The sequence below is a fragment of the Anser anser genome (genome assembly GCF_964211835.1).
Source record: "Anser anser genome assembly, chromosome: 7".
Lineage (NCBI taxonomy): Eukaryota > Metazoa > Chordata > Aves > Anseriformes > Anatidae > Anser > Anser anser.
In genome coordinates this window covers 26,816,531-26,831,031 of record NC_139727.1, presented here as the reverse complement: position 1 = coordinate 26,831,031, position 14,501 = coordinate 26,816,531, and the positions used below count along the sequence as shown (strand labels likewise).

Genomic DNA, 14,501 nt, shown 5'->3' with positions numbered 1-14,501 from the left:
CCGGTGGCCCGGCGTAAGCCTGCACGGCCGGACCCGGCTGTCCCCCGCTCCCGGTGCCCGTGCCGCTGCCGGTGCCGCACCCGGTGGCGCTCCCGGTGCCGCCCCGGGATGCTCCGGGCCGCCCCGCTCCCGCCCCGCCGCGGACAGAAGACGCCGGCGCGGTGGGCAGCCCAGCTTTATTACCCCTCTCGTCCCGTCCCGGTGCGTCCCGGCTGCTCCAGCCCGCACCCCCGGTACCGGCGGGCAGCGCTCCCCCATCCCCGCTCGGGCCGGGAGCTCCCCGCCGCGGGGCGCGCACCCCCTGCCTCCGGGCTCTCCGCTGCGGGCCTCATTAATTTAATTACCAACATTTACAGCCGTGGGCCCGAGCCCTGCCCGCACGGCCCGGGGCAGAGCCGGGCGCCTCCTCCTCCTCCCGGGCCGGCCCGCAGCACCCCCGGAGCACCCCCGGAGCACCCCCGGAGCACCCCCGGAGCACCCCCGGTGCATCCCCCGAGCATCCCCGCAGCATCCCCGCAGCATCCCCGCAGCATCCCCGCGCTGGTCCAGGCCGGGCCGCGCTCGCAGCGGCCGAGCGGCAGCAGAGGGAGCTGCTTCCATGCGCTTGCTGCGAGGCTCCGGGGAGGGTGCCCGCGCTGGGCTGGCCGCCCACGGCGCCGCCGGAGCGGGGCCCGGCCCCCAGCCCTCCCCGGGAGCCCCGGGGCTTCTCGCTGCCCCCCCCCCCCCCCCCCCCCCGACTTCGCCGTCGCAGCGGCTCCGGCCGGGCAGAGCGGAGCTTTTTTGGCCGCGGCTTGGGAGAGGCTGCCGAGGAGGAGGGCGTCCAAGGGTGCGAGGCCGAAGGGCGCGGTGCGGTGCCCCCGCGGCGGGGCTGTGCGGGCTGCCCAGGAGGCAGCGTGTCCCGGGGATGTGCGTGGGGCAGGAGCGGGGCTGCGGGCTCCGTTCTGCGCCGTGGGCTATCGGTACCGGCAGGCCAGCGCGTTCACGTTCTTCACCACGTAGAAGCTCATGGTCAGCGGGGGGATGACCAGGGTGCGGCCGGCCCGCAGCGGACGAGGCTTTAGCTCGGGGAGGGTCCCATCGTCCACCATGGCCAGCGGCTGCCCGTTGAGCTGCACAGACCTGCGGGGCCAGAACAGGGTCAGGGCGGCGGGGACGGGGCGGCGGTGGCAGAGCCAGCCTTAAGCATGGCACTTACTTGGAGTGGAGCCCGTCTTTGCCGTAGGGCTGCAGCAGGTACTGGTGGACGATCTTATCCCGCAGCGTCCCCGCCAGCTTGATTTTCTTCCGGGAGCGGTGCAGGTTGATGATGTAAAGGGTGATGGACCCCCGGACATAGTTGTGGCTGCGAAGGGGAGAGCGGGAGCTGAGGGGTGTGCTGGCACGTGCCCTGGGAGTGTCACCTCTGAGAAAAGGGCTTGGGGGTGTCTGTAAGAACCAGCCTTCTGCAGCCACCCGGATGGGATGCTGCCACCCTGGCTGCCCCTCCATGGGGAGATGCCACCTCCCCATTGTGACACCTTTCCAACCATCCACTGCCCTCCTTGGCCACGGGTGGCACAGTTTGAGGCGGTGCTGTGCCAGTGCCCGCAGCAGGGGTGGTGGTCCCGGGGCAGCCCCCCCAGGGCCTTGCAAGGAGGAGGCTGAGAACGGACGGGAGCTCTGTGCGCGAGTGGCGTCTGTCCCCGCCGCCCCGGGCACTGAACTGACAGCTCCAGACACTGATCCTCTGTCCCTGCCTAATCAGACAGCCCCAAACAAAGGCTATAAAGCACTTTGCACCTGTCAGTTACTGGACAAGGTTTCCTACCGAGCTGGAGGCATGTTGAAAGCATCTGGACTGTGTAAAGAAACAGCCTCTCCTCCTCCACAATAGCAACTTGTGTCTGCGGAGGAGGTGGCCGCCCCCCTCCCCGGCTCGCTGGGGCGCTTTGAAAGACCTTATCAGCGAAACAATAACCAGGCCGGGCTCCCCGGCACTGCGGCCAGGCGGGTAACCCGACCGACCGACCGGGGGCCCCTCGTGAAATCCACCCCCTTGATCTCTGCTGCCGGGGCTGCCCCGCAGCCACCGCTCCGTCCCCCGCCGTCCCCGTTCCCAGGCGTGGGCTCCCCCCGGCCCCCGCAGCCCCCAGGCTCCCTCGCCCCATCCCGGCTTACTTGTGGTAGCTGGTGCAGTGGGCGTAAATGCGGAGCTTGTCGCGGATCACCCTGCCCGGCCGGGGTTTCCTCTGGAGCCCGGCCACGTGGATGGCCAGGACCTTGGGACCGATGAGCCGCTTGTAGAGCAGGGACAGCCAGTAGTCCTGCGGGGCAGAGGGGACAGTCAGCAGCACCAGCCCAGGAGAGGCTGCTTTCCCAGCTTGCAGCCTGGCAGAGTTTGGGGCTGTTTGGGTGAAAATGTTCCATGCCTGATGTCTGCCTTTGGGGTGAGGTTTTTATTTTTTTTTTAATTTTTTTTTTTTGCACAGATCAAGCCAAAATGGCATAGCTGTTTCCAAGAAGGAGGTTAAGGAAGGAATACATTGCTTTGCCCACACCAAGAGACACCGCTGTCCTCTGAAGGAGCTCAGCTTTGGCTGGGCTGTGGGGCTCGGAGGGGAGCAGCACGGGTGCCACCTCACGTTCCCATGGACCCGCTTGTAGCCCAGCTGCAGACCCACATTGCCACACACGTGGGACCATGATGTCTGTGAAGCCTGTGCCTTCACTGAGCACGCGGGTCCCCTTCCACCCCACTCTCTGCACGGGGCTGGAGCCCACCGGAGCTCTCCCATGCTCTCCAGCTACGCTGATGGCACGCTGACTTTGGGGACTGCTCAGGGTACTCCATTTCCCAGAGGAATTTCTCCTCCTTTAAGTCCTCCCATGGAGTTAAGCACCCATGACCATAGCGCGGGGAAGCCAAAGCTCTCAAGAAATAGGAAACGTTGAGCCCCTGCACACATGCGTTAATGATGCAGCCTTTAATTACGTCACCACATACTATTTTTTCCCACAGGGCACGGCCTCGCTCAGCACACAGGATGGGCCCCAAGCCCCGGGGAGGGAGGCGAGGCTGTGCAGTGACGGCGGCCGCCGTCTGCAGGGCCCCCCACTCATCCGCTGCAGAAGCTGGGAGGTGTGCGGTAAATGAAGCAGGGTTGTGGAAAGGGAAGGGGCAGTCTCAGGCGGCGGTCGCTGGGGCTCTGTCCCTGCCACTGCTCCAGGCACTGCAGGTGACTCTGGGGACACGGAGCCTCTGCTGCGTAGCGTGCGAGCGGGGCCACGCTTCTTCCCTGGGTGCTGCCTGTGGGTGCAGCCCCGGAGGACAGCCACCTGCTGGCGCAGGCTGCTCTGTTCCAGCAGTGCCTCCTGTCCCAGCACAGGGACGTCCAAACCCACTTCCCCTTGCTGGCTCAGCTTCAGCCACAGGGCTGGAGGAAAAGCCTCCTCCTGCCCTCCTCTCACTGCTCCCGGCCAAAACCACGGGGCTTTGTGCCACACCAGCCTCGTCAGTGCTTCCTCTGCAAACCCAGGGCCCCAGAGGAGAGGCGAGGGTGCGGGCAGAGGTGAGCACATCACTTGTGCACCCTGAGGATGCCCAGCCCACGAGGCCAAAGCTCTCAAGCTGCTCCATGCCACAGACGTGTGCTGTCACCGATGCACGTCCTGCTGTCCCCGTGCTTCCTTGCAGCCTGGGGACGTGCCCACGTGCTTCGTTTGGTGCCTGCCAGCCTTTACCCATCAAGGGAAGCTGCTCACCCTGCTCGGGCGTGCTGCTGGCAGGATAAGCAGTGCCTGGCGCACTGAGGGCTCCCCGGGGAGCTGTGCTGGTTAGCAGGCGTCGTTACAGATGAGTAATTACCCGGGTTTATGGCGAGGCCAAAGGTGAACACAGATCGCGGTGTTTAGCCCCACGGTTGTGAGTTGAAAATAAATGAGTTCAGCGCCCCGAGCTACCTGTTAGCTCAGGCTCTTAATTCTCCCTAGCAGCTCTGTGGGGTTTCTCGCCTCCTCTGCACATTCCCACCACCGAGATGCTGCATTTGCCTACGAATTATGGGGGCGACGGAGGCTACGGCCAGGGACTCAGAGGGTCTCCCTGAGCACTTGGTGGCCACCCTTGAAGTTCCAGGTGCAGCCGAGGAGCACGTGCAGATGCCACAAGACAGTAAGGCGGTGAGCAGCAGTGCAGGGCGAGCTGTCCTGCACAGCGTGGGATGTCTTCAAGGCAGTGGGAAGTATTTCGGTACAGCCATTGCCTGTGGGGTCAAATGCTCCCCTGAAAGCTGTGGCTTAGCTGTGTCCCTTTGGTGCCCTGTGTCCCTTGGTGCCACAGCTGCCAACTGCCCTGGCAGGGATGCTCAGGGCGGTGCGGGGACTGATGTGTCCCTCCAGCATCTGCAAGAGGAGAGGGAGAGCAGTGATACCTTGCTCTGAAACCTGTGTTTCGAGAAGGATGTGGAAATACCAAAGAGAGTTCAAAGGAGGGCCAGAAAAATGACCCAGGGGCTGGAAGAGGAGCCTTTCTCTGCAGACCCGGAGGAGCTCGAGCTGTTCAGCTTGCTGCAGGGAAGCGCTGAAGACAGCTGCAGCTTTTCGCGTCATCGCAAGCCCGCTTGCAGCAGGGGCCAAAATCATGTTCCTTGCAATAAATTACCAGGAGCTGGTGACACCGAGTATTTGGATGATGAATTGCACACGCACCTAGCATGACGAAAACAAAACCACTGGGCGCGGGCACTTCCCCAGCTGCTCTGGGGCTGCTCCGACCGCTTACACGAGCGAGCCCCAGTCAAAATCCCGTCGGGGCTGCTGGGCACCTGCGGCCACGGATCGTCTTCGCTCCTGTTCAAATGGTTACCAACTTGGGAAGAAGCTGGTCTTGAAGCCCATCTTGGCTGCCACCAGGGTGGCTTTTTTCCCTGCCACATGCTCTAGCAGTGCTGCCACCTTGCAGTGAGCCACCGGAGCCTGGTGCAGGCAGCCCCGCATGGGGTGGCAATGTCCGGAGAAGTGCTTGGCTCCAGCCAGCCCCACCACAGGGAGGACTGGGGTTTTGGAGTTGCCGAGGGCTCCTGCTGTGAGCCATTTATACAGCTGTAACGTTAGAGGAGGAATAGCAGAAAGGAATCTGGTCCGCTATTAGTCCCCGGGGAACCGAGGGAGCTTTCTTGCTTTAATTACTTTGCAGACCCATTAAGCAGTGCTGCTGCTACAGCCCTCCCTGGAGCTGCAGGCGAGGAGCACCTGAACAAAGCCGCCCTGCACATCAGGAGGTCTCCTGGCCGGGACGGCTGATTTACGGGCAGGAAGGGCCGTTGTCTCACGCGGGTTGATTTGTGGGGCTTGGGCCAGCCACATCTTCTGAGTGCCACGGGGCCAGCGGAGGCCCGAGAGCTTTCCACCAGACAGGGAAAGCCCAGAGGGTCCCGCTTTATCTCTTTGCACGTTTTAATTCATTGCAGGAGCTTTTAGAAGCTTAATCTTTTGGAAAAGCGGCTGATTAGCCAGCCCTTCAGACAGACCTGCTAACCAGATCCTCCTGCCTCCAGGGCCGCTACATGGGGTGCAGGAGCATATCCCTGTGCTCTCTCCTGCAGGCAGCAAAGCAGCTTTACAGCCTGTCCGAGTGTGTCCAGCTGTGCACTCTGCACACGTGAGATGAGGTTGCCATAGCCTAAAAACTTGAGTCCCAGACCTGCAGCCTCTCTGCAAGCGGCAGAAGCAGCTGGACATCTGGGATGGACACTGCCGACCCCGCGGTGCCCAGCCTGCCCCACGTCACCAGCAGCACTTGCTGGCTTCTCCTTTTCCCCTTGCTTCTTTCCTCTTCTGAACCCACCCAAGCTCTTCCTCTGTCCCTCAGGCATGCTCAGGTTTCAATGTCCTGCTCCATTCCTGCACCGCGATCTGCATTCTTACAGCCCAAGCAGCCTTACGGAGATAAGGGATCTGGCTTCCCGCACCTCACAGGACAGAGGAGCTCGCCCTTTTATCCCTCTGCTGAGCCTGATGGCTTGTTTTTGGCAAAAGCACCTTCCAGGAAAGCAGTGACCGTGGTTCGGGCAGCTTGGCAGGATGGAGAAGCCGCCACTTCCCATGGAGCCTGTTCCAGCAGCTAAACATCCGCGCTGTTAACAACCCTTAGTTTCAGCTTGAATTTGTCTGGCTTCGGCTTCCAACCAGTGGTTCTCGTTCTTTCTTTTTCCACTAGATTAAAGGATCTTCAGCATCCAGAGCTCTCTCCCTGCGGAGGTCCTTGCATCCTGTTCAAGACGCGGCTGGTCGCTGCTCCAGCACGGCTGGACCGTTGCGGCTTTTAACATTACACATGACCTTGGCGTGCTTCTTGGACGGTGCTTCTTGCCCAGCGCCTTTCTGCTGAGGAGCGGAGGGGAGCAGCTGGGCACCAGCTGCCCCGGCCAGGGCAGGAGCATCTCCATGGGGCAGGAGAGTCGCTGCTGCGGCCGCGAAGCCCCCCCTGTGTGCTTATGGGGGCTTCTTTCGGGCTGGCTCCTGTCCACCCCTGCGGGCTGAATGTCTCCTGGTGGTTAGGGAAAGGAAAAGGCCACACGCTGACGTTAAGGCAAAATCCAGGCTGGGAATGTGGCAGCCCTGGGAATCACCGCTGAGCACCAGTGGCACAGAAGGGAGAGGCTGCCCGGGCACCGCGTGGGTGCTGTGGCTGAAGCAGCCCTTGGTCAACACTGCCCTTCTCGTGCTGTCTCCTAGCAGGGCGGGTTCTCTCCCGGCCAGCAGAGCAGCTGGAGGAGCAGCCAGACCCCTCTTTGTCATCACCTCTCCCTAACAGGGTCCAGGCCATGGAGGCAGCAGGAAGGGAGCAGAGCTGCAGGATCAGATGTGTTGGGAACCAAATGCAATTTTTTTTTTTGCTGTTTTCCATTCTTCTGCTGCTCTTCACCATCACGCTACTTCCCTCTGCCCTGCTGGCAAGTGTGCACGGCCCTGGGGGGTGCCTTGCTGTCCCCACTGGTGGGTGGCACGGGGTGGCTGGGTGCACAGCCTGCGCACAGCGGGGCTCCTCGCTGCACGTGTCCCACAGCCCCAGCGTCTGGGGGCCGAGCCGCAAGCAGCAGCGCGGCTTTGAAGCGTTTGAGAGTCCAAGCATACGCACTTCAGAGGCTTTTTTTTATGGCGCACGAAGAGGGAAAGGGCCCTTAACCCAATGTGACAGCGAGCAGAGAGTAAGCGCTTTAAATCTGTCTCCTTGTTTGCAGATAAAAGGAGCCTCAGCGGGCTCAGAGGTCCTGGAAGACTGAGTGCAGCGAGGGCGGGGATGAGCAGGGGATGCCGCAGTCCTTGGCACATGGCACAGGGCTGAAGGAGAAGGCAGCAGAGGGGTGCTCAGCCCCTCGGACCTGCACTGGGCAGCTCCCACCTGCAGCTTTGGGAGCTCGCTGGAGATGTCTGCAGGGCACCATTTCCCCTCTGCCCATCAGAGGACCGTTCTCTGGCTGGAGCTGTGCTGGGAGAGCCCTTTCCCTTGCTCGCACTCAACCTGCCTGGGGTTTCATCCCTCCCTCCCGCGGCCAGAGCCCACGTCCCACACGAGGCACCTCTGCGCGCCTTCGCCTCTCCCGTCCCTTCCCGGTCTGCAGGCGTCGCTCGCGCGAGAGCCCGTGCTCCAGTGTGCGGGGCAGATGGGGGTGCCAGACACCCGCGCTGCAGATTTATGGCCCCGAGGAACAGCTTCCATCTGTGTGCGAGCTCCATTGGACCAGCTCCCTCTCCCCACCCTCCGTCACTCCCTGCCTTGGGACGCTGCCTTCCCCTCTGCCTCTGCAGCGCCCAGCGCCACGCGGCCCCATTCGGGCGGCCCCGAGCCGAGGGTCCTGGACCCCGGCAGCGGGGTGGCTCAGTGCTGAGCGTGCAGACGGGTCAGTGCCGTGGTGTGGCTGAGCCCCACGGCCCCGCAGCCAGCTGGCTGGGCCAGGGGTGGGAGCAGGAGCGTTTGCAGGAAAGAGCTCTCTGCAGACCCAGATGCTGGGTCTCCTCTTCGCCCCGGGGTGGGTGCACGCGGCCATGGGGCAGCGGGGCCAAGCTGGGCGCTGGGGGAGAGGATGCGTCCCCCACAGCCCTGGCCGGGGGCTCCCTTCTGTGCTGCACGAGGCAGGAGAGGCTCCGGCCGGGGGGAGGCCGGGACCTCCAGCTGCACCGAGCCGCGCCGCTGGCCAAGGCAGCTCAGCTAACGAGCGCACCGGGGATGTGTACGTGCTGCAGGCAGGGAGCACGGCCGGCAGCCCTGCTCCCAGCACTGGCACTGGCTCTGCCACCTCGATGCCGGACCCGGTACAAGCCCGGAGGCCTCCAGGGGCCTCCACCCTCCAGGACTGACCGTAACTTTCCCATCGAGTTCCCCAGTGCCTGGGGGCTAAGCAGAGGAGGTGAAAAATCACCCGCAGCATCCCGGACCCGCCAGGCAGAGCACTGCGCACCGCTGCGCTGCTCTCCCAAGGACGCCATCAATTCCCACGCAGCATCACCCTGTCTGCTGCTACCACAGCTGAGCAGGCAGCCTCTGCCATCGCCTCGCCCCGCCATCCCTGGGGCCTTTCGCACGCCTCCGTATGCTGTTCATTAAACTTACAGACAGAAAGGAAGTTCTAGCATCTACCTGTGGCAGGAGAACCAAGTGTCTCAGCATCTACAGCCCTTGGGAGAAGGTCTGAGAGGAGCCACATTATCAGGAGATGCAAGTCGGGATTTCAGCTTTGGCCTTTCCCTGGGGCTGGAATCGCTCTGGCCCTGCCTAGAAACATGGCCAAGTTTCTCCACACATAACTATAACCTCACAGCACTTCTCCCTGCGCATTAAGGGAACAGGAATCAGCACTAAGGATGGGTAATAAAGAGGGGAGTGCTACATGGAGGAGCATCTAAAAGGGTGTATAACATGCTCTAACAACCTGAAGAGACAGCTCAGACCTACCTGGGGGGGCTTTGCAATGAAATAAATGTTTTGCATCATTCTGGACTGTTTCAGAATGGTATTAGACAGGGGGATGCATTACACACACGGCGTGCCTAAAATGAGCATACAGCCACCAAATGCCAGACGGGCTTTTCAAACTCACTGCCCTGTGAAGGGTGAATATCAGTGGGCTTCTGCCCTCGTTTCCTCCACTCCCCGCTCCCACACACGTGTGGATGGGTTTAGGTGCGTGCAGACAGCCTTACATACAGGACAGAGGCTCTGTGTGAAGGGCTTCTCAAGCACGTGCCACGCAGTCAAGCCCTGATTATTTTACAGCTGGCTGCCCCAGTCGCTCGAGAAGAAAAAGCTCTCCAATACCTGAACAAATTCCCTCAGAAATAACAAGGCATTAAAGCACTTGAGATCAGCCGCATTAAGGTCAGCAGAAGCATCCATACTCCCCAGGCTGATTGCATCCGTGCCCAGTCCAGGCACCTCGTGCCAGCCTGTTTCTCCTGTTTAGTACCCCAACAGTCCCAAGAGAAGCCCATTTCCTCAGCTCTGCCCCTGGAAGGAAGCTGGCCCAGCACATTAATGGCAGTGCCTCAAAGGAGAGGGTGGATGGGCACCCCGGGTGACCTGCAGCCCGAAGCACCGCTGCCCTTCTCTCAGCGGCCGGCTGACTCGCGCCCAGCCCGGCAGTGGAAAAGCCTTTGTCCCGGCCGCTGACGGGCAGATTGGGTTTCAGAGCCTGGCGACCCCGCACAGGTACATCCAGATTGGGTTTCAGGGCCCGGCGACCCCGCACAGGTACATCCAGCCGCTTTCATCCCGCTGATAGCTCCCACGGGAAAATTGCAGCCGCCGCGCCGCGGTGCAGGTCACGGTCTGGTCTCGCTGGGCTTTTTTTTCATGTCTGCAGCTTTGAAGCCCTGCACCAATTTGCACCTGCCTGTGGCTCTTCTGAAGCATGGGAAGGGGCCTGGGGAGCAACACTGGCACTTGTACAGCACCATGGTGCTGCGAGGTGGGAAGAGGATCTGCATGTGGGGGAGCGAGGAAGAGGCTGTGAAGGGTGTCTAATTTATTGGGAAAACTATCTTTAAAACAACAGCACGATCTACTCTGAATACTTTCATTGTCTTTACCAGCCCGGGGTTTATTCCCTGAACTCCTCCCCTGGCGCTGCCCTGCAGCAACCCCATAAATTCCTTCCTGGGGCGTGCAGAGCACCCAGCCGCCCTGCCAGCTTCTCCACTTACAAGGTGGGGGATTTACTAGACCAAAGGGAAAAAAAAAAAAAGAAAACAAAAACAGATGAAAAGGAAACCTGCTACTTTTAAAAGGGTTTTGCATATGCTTTCTTTATTAGCACCCTCTGCATGGGAAGCCCCAGCTGCCCAGGAGTTTTTGAAGACTGAGGGATGCTGCAGGGCACTGCAGCCCCGTGTGAAGCCATGCGTGCCCTTCAGCTCAGTTTCAGAGCCCTGCAGTGGGTGCCGAGGCTCCAGCCCTGCTGTCCGCAGACCAGCAACGGGGCTGGGACCGATCCTGCCATGCGCACCTGCCTGGGGCTGTCCCCCAGCCCGTCCCCATTGTGCCCTGCCCCATGTCCCCCATCCTCACTGTGGCACCATCCTCCCTGCCACGCTCCCGAGCCCTGGGCACTGGATGAAGTTTCAGGCACAGCGGCAACGCTCCCCCATCTGCCTCCAACATGCTGCGTTTGACGTTAACTAATGCCTCCTATTAACGCTGAACGCAACGGATCTGGAAAAATTCATTTGCGAGCCGAGTTCAAACAGGCCACAAGCAGAGGTGGATCCTCAGCTGTGCCCTGGATCTTTCTGTGGTGAAGCCAGGCGTCTGCGAGAGGGGTCGGGGACAAAGGCAGCACATCCTTCTGTGCGCAGGGAAGAGAAAAACCAGATCCCCCCTCCCCCAAAAAAAACATCAAGGAGAAGGGCGCATCTCTGCGAGCGCCCCCGGGCAGACCTACCGGCAGGGGGTTGAAGTTCTGGTCCACCAGGTGGTTGTGGCCGTGGTCGAGGAAGGAGTGCCGCACCACCACGTCGATGCCCTGGCTGGCCAGCAAGCCCAGCGTGTTCAGCCACCTGCAGCCGGGGGGAGTGGGGAAAATGGTTTCCAGACTACAGCCTGCACCCTGTGCTCTGGAGAGATGCAAATGCCCGGGGAGCAAAGGAGGGAGTGAATGCATGCAAGGACATGGGGCTGCAGAGCAGAAAGAGGGCACGGGTGCTCCTGAGCTGGCTGAGGGTGGCAAGGCCACGGGGTGCAAGCCTCGGATTTGGGGTGCTCGGGTCACAGCCTCCCCTTCCCTTCCACACCCGGTGGGCACAGTGGGGGTGCTGTTGTGGGGTCCCCAGCAGCCCCCTCACCCACAGAGCAGCAGGGCAGACGGGTCATAGGGCATGCTATGGAGAAAAGAGCAGCACCCAGGCTGCTGCTGGGGCACCGAAGCAGCGGGCAGGGGGGCTCTGGGCGCAGGGCTCACCCCCCAGCTGCAGCAGCCACAGAGCCCACACGGACGGCAGCACCCTGGTGCTGGGGAGCTGGCGGTACTCACAGGAACCCGGCCGCGTAGGAGTCGGAGAGGTTGTTCATGCCTCCGGCCGAGGTAGCGCCAATGCCTTCCAGCCAGATCTTCTTGCCCGGCGTGTAGGTGTTCACGACCTGTGCAAGAGGCAAAGGCAAGCACGAGACCTCACTCCTGTGCCCCGGGGAGGGCACGGTTTGCTGTCTCCAGCATGGGACAGCTGTGTCCAAGGTGGGGACAGTGTGCCTTCATGCTGGCAGCGTGTGATGGAAGGGGACATGGCTGCCAGTGTGGCAGCACCCACACCCTGGCGTCTCTGCAGCATGGGACAAGGCACCCACAGCCAAGCACAAAAACACCAAGGGCTCAAGAAGCACGGGCACGTGCTGGAGCCCCTTTTGAAGGCATGGTGGGAACCAGAGTGGCTGTCCCCAAGCATGGCAGCACCATGGCTGAGCAGGAGCCGCTTCACCACCTGCGGGGTCCCTAGCACAGCTGTGATGTCCATGGCAGAGCACACTGCCACCCCTCAGAGCTCCAGACAGCAGCACAGACACCTGCGAGATGCCGGGCACAACGGCACGGCTCCGGTGGCAGGAGCTGCCCTCTCCCAGCCCGAGCAACCTGCAGCACCACGCGACAAACCCTCTCCTCTCCAGTGACCCCGCTTCTCCGGGCCCGGCCACGGGCTCCCACAGCCAGATGTCTGCAAGCCCCGCGGCCCGAGGAGCGCGCCGCGCAGCCTGACGGATCCTGCCCCATTAGTGAGGAGCGCTGGAATGTGCTGGATGGACTGGGATCCCTCAAAGCTGTTAAATACGCCAGCTCTGGGCTGCCTCCCACTCACAGCCTGCGAGAGTCGACATCCCTGACTGAAGCCCCAGAGGTGTTGGCATCCTGCCTGTAATTATCTAAGCCCGCCACCTTCCCCAGTCGGAGAGGAAGCAATAAAACAGGGAAGTGGACAAGCCCAGCTGCTCTAATCAGCCCCGGCAGGATGCACGGACTCAAAGCCAAGCTGGAGGCTATTAGCACCCAGCGCTGTGCTTTCGCTCAGCCACACTGGCATTCCCGAGAGAGCCCTCCCCTCTCCCAGACCCGACGGAGGGCAGGTCCTCGCTGCTGCGGGTTGGGGCTGGATGGGGACCAGGGACCCCCAGGGCTTGTGCCCTGTCCTGCCAGGCTGTCACCGCCCTGCTGCCCATGAGCGTGCCCTGGCTGTCCCCTGCCCTTCCCCTCGGTGGCCCAAAGCTGAGATGGGATACGTGCCACCGGTTCCGGGCGGGAGCAGGGTGGGGTGATGCCCCGTGCTCGGCCCCATGCCCATCCCGTGCTCCCCGCCACGGGGGGATCGCCCGCATGCCGGGATGATTCCCAGCTTGTGCTGGAGGGCTCGGCAAGCAGCTCCTCTCCCCCAGTTTTGCTGTGCCGACCATCACATCCCCTTTCCCGGGGCCTCTTCGAGTTGTTTACTCATCCTATGGTCTCTCCCTGCAGGAATTACAGCAGCGTGGTGACTGGTATGGGATGAAAACCTAGACAAGACAAGCGGACGGACATGTCCCCTAGTCCTTAAACACCTCCCCAATTAATACGCGCTCCTCATTAGCTACAGGACTGGCAGCTGTGCCAGCCAGGCCACAGCCCCGGTGCCCACAGCGGACAAGGCAGGGACCCCTCGAAGCCCCCGTCCCCTGCACAGGGGCTGCAGCCGGAGCCATCCCTGGCCGGCGGGGACGGGAAGGCTCGCTGCGCGCTGCGCTAGCCAGGGCTGCGGGCTGCGACACAGCAACAGCTGGGTTTTATAACACAGTCAAAACACGATCATTGGGGGAAAAAAACAGTTGTTCATAGTGACCGTGATTCTCTGCTAGCGAACATCGCCCTGGAATTGCAGCAGTCACAGCGCCGCAAGCAGTGCTTTAAGCACGGGCAGAGAGCAGGGTTCAGGACGAGTCCTCTCCTGAGCCACTGCCCTGCAGGCAAGGCTGTGGTCATGATCTGGCTGATTTGGTTCCTCCTGGTCCTCTCCTCTTCCTGGGGAGGATGGTTTGGAGGACACTCACTCTATATGTTGCTCCCTTTTTGGGTGGAAGACTCCAGAGAGTCAGCTGCTTTAGAAAGGCTTTGCACAGCAGCGCCTGCCCACGTGTCCAGCACTCATCCTGGGGCACCTTCCCTCCTGATGCCCCACACATCCCGTTCGGGGCCAGCACTGGTGCTGCCCCTTCTCCCCTCCCATCCCTGGGCACTCCTGTCGGCTGCCCCCATCCTTCCCCACGAGCACCTGGGTGCTGTGCCAGCCCCACGGGGCCCCGAGCGGTGCCAGGCTGGGGTGCTGAGCTGCAGCACCGTGGGCACGTGCCCTCCCGCCTTGCAGAGCCTTTGCACTCACGCACTTTCTGGATTTTCCTGATCTGGTCGGACAGCGTGTCTAGCAGGCGCGTTTTCAGGAAGTCGGTCACTTTGGCCACTCGACCATCAATGTAGTAACTGGAAGGAAAAAAAGAAGGCGAGAAATCAGACCACTGGCAGGAGCTCTGCCCCAGCCCACATCCTCTGTCCCTGCGCCAAGAAGGCTTTTTCCCTCCAGTACAGCCCCTGCCTGCACCCTTTGGCTGTGCCTGTGTCTAGAGGATACTTCTGGTCTCTGGAGTGCGACGTGATGTCGTTGCACCCTGCATACAGAGCATTGCACGCTGCAGAAACCACGGGAAGTTTTGCTTAACTATTGCTGGTGAAAGAGCGATGCTGGGAGCAGAATGCAAAGGGCCAGGAGCAAAACTCCACCGATGGCTTCACAGCACCTTCTGCACTGAGACCCCACAGACGGGGACTCTCAGACACAGTGCCTGTGATAGCAGCACCTGGGCTGCATGACCAGGGGGGGCTTGGGCGTTAAGGGGTACCCTGGGGCACAGGGGTGCTAAACGCAGGAGCAGAGCAGCCTGCACCTAGGAGCTCCTAGGCTCCCCTCTGCAGGCTCGGCGCTCTGTCCCCTACTCCCCCAGCAGCAGCTACACCCAG

At 61.8% G+C, this 14,501-nt stretch overlaps 1 protein-coding gene across 6 annotated transcripts in view; it reads right to left on the bottom strand.

Moving 5' to 3' along the window:
* Positions 1 to 161: 161 nt before the first annotated feature.
* Positions 162 to 14,501, bottom strand: part of HPSE2 (heparanase 2 (inactive)) — a gene marked incomplete at its 5' end in the record, with an annotated part of 110,022 nt that continues 95,682 nt past the window's right edge. For all 6 annotated transcript variants that reach the window (XM_083843461.1, XM_083843458.1, XM_083843459.1 and 3 more), the window contains 6 exons: positions 162 to 1,119; positions 1,196 to 1,342; positions 2,158 to 2,303; positions 10,917 to 11,031; positions 11,505 to 11,611; positions 13,874 to 13,967. In XM_083843461.1, coding sequence (XP_083699587.1) covers positions 954 to 1,119; positions 1,196 to 1,342; positions 2,158 to 2,303; positions 10,917 to 11,031; positions 11,505 to 11,611; positions 13,874 to 13,967 — 775 coding nt within the window. In that variant the 3' untranslated portion in view covers positions 162 to 953. The remainder of the gene's footprint in view (positions 1,120 to 1,195; positions 1,343 to 2,157; positions 2,304 to 10,916; positions 11,032 to 11,504; positions 11,612 to 13,873; positions 13,968 to 14,501) is intronic.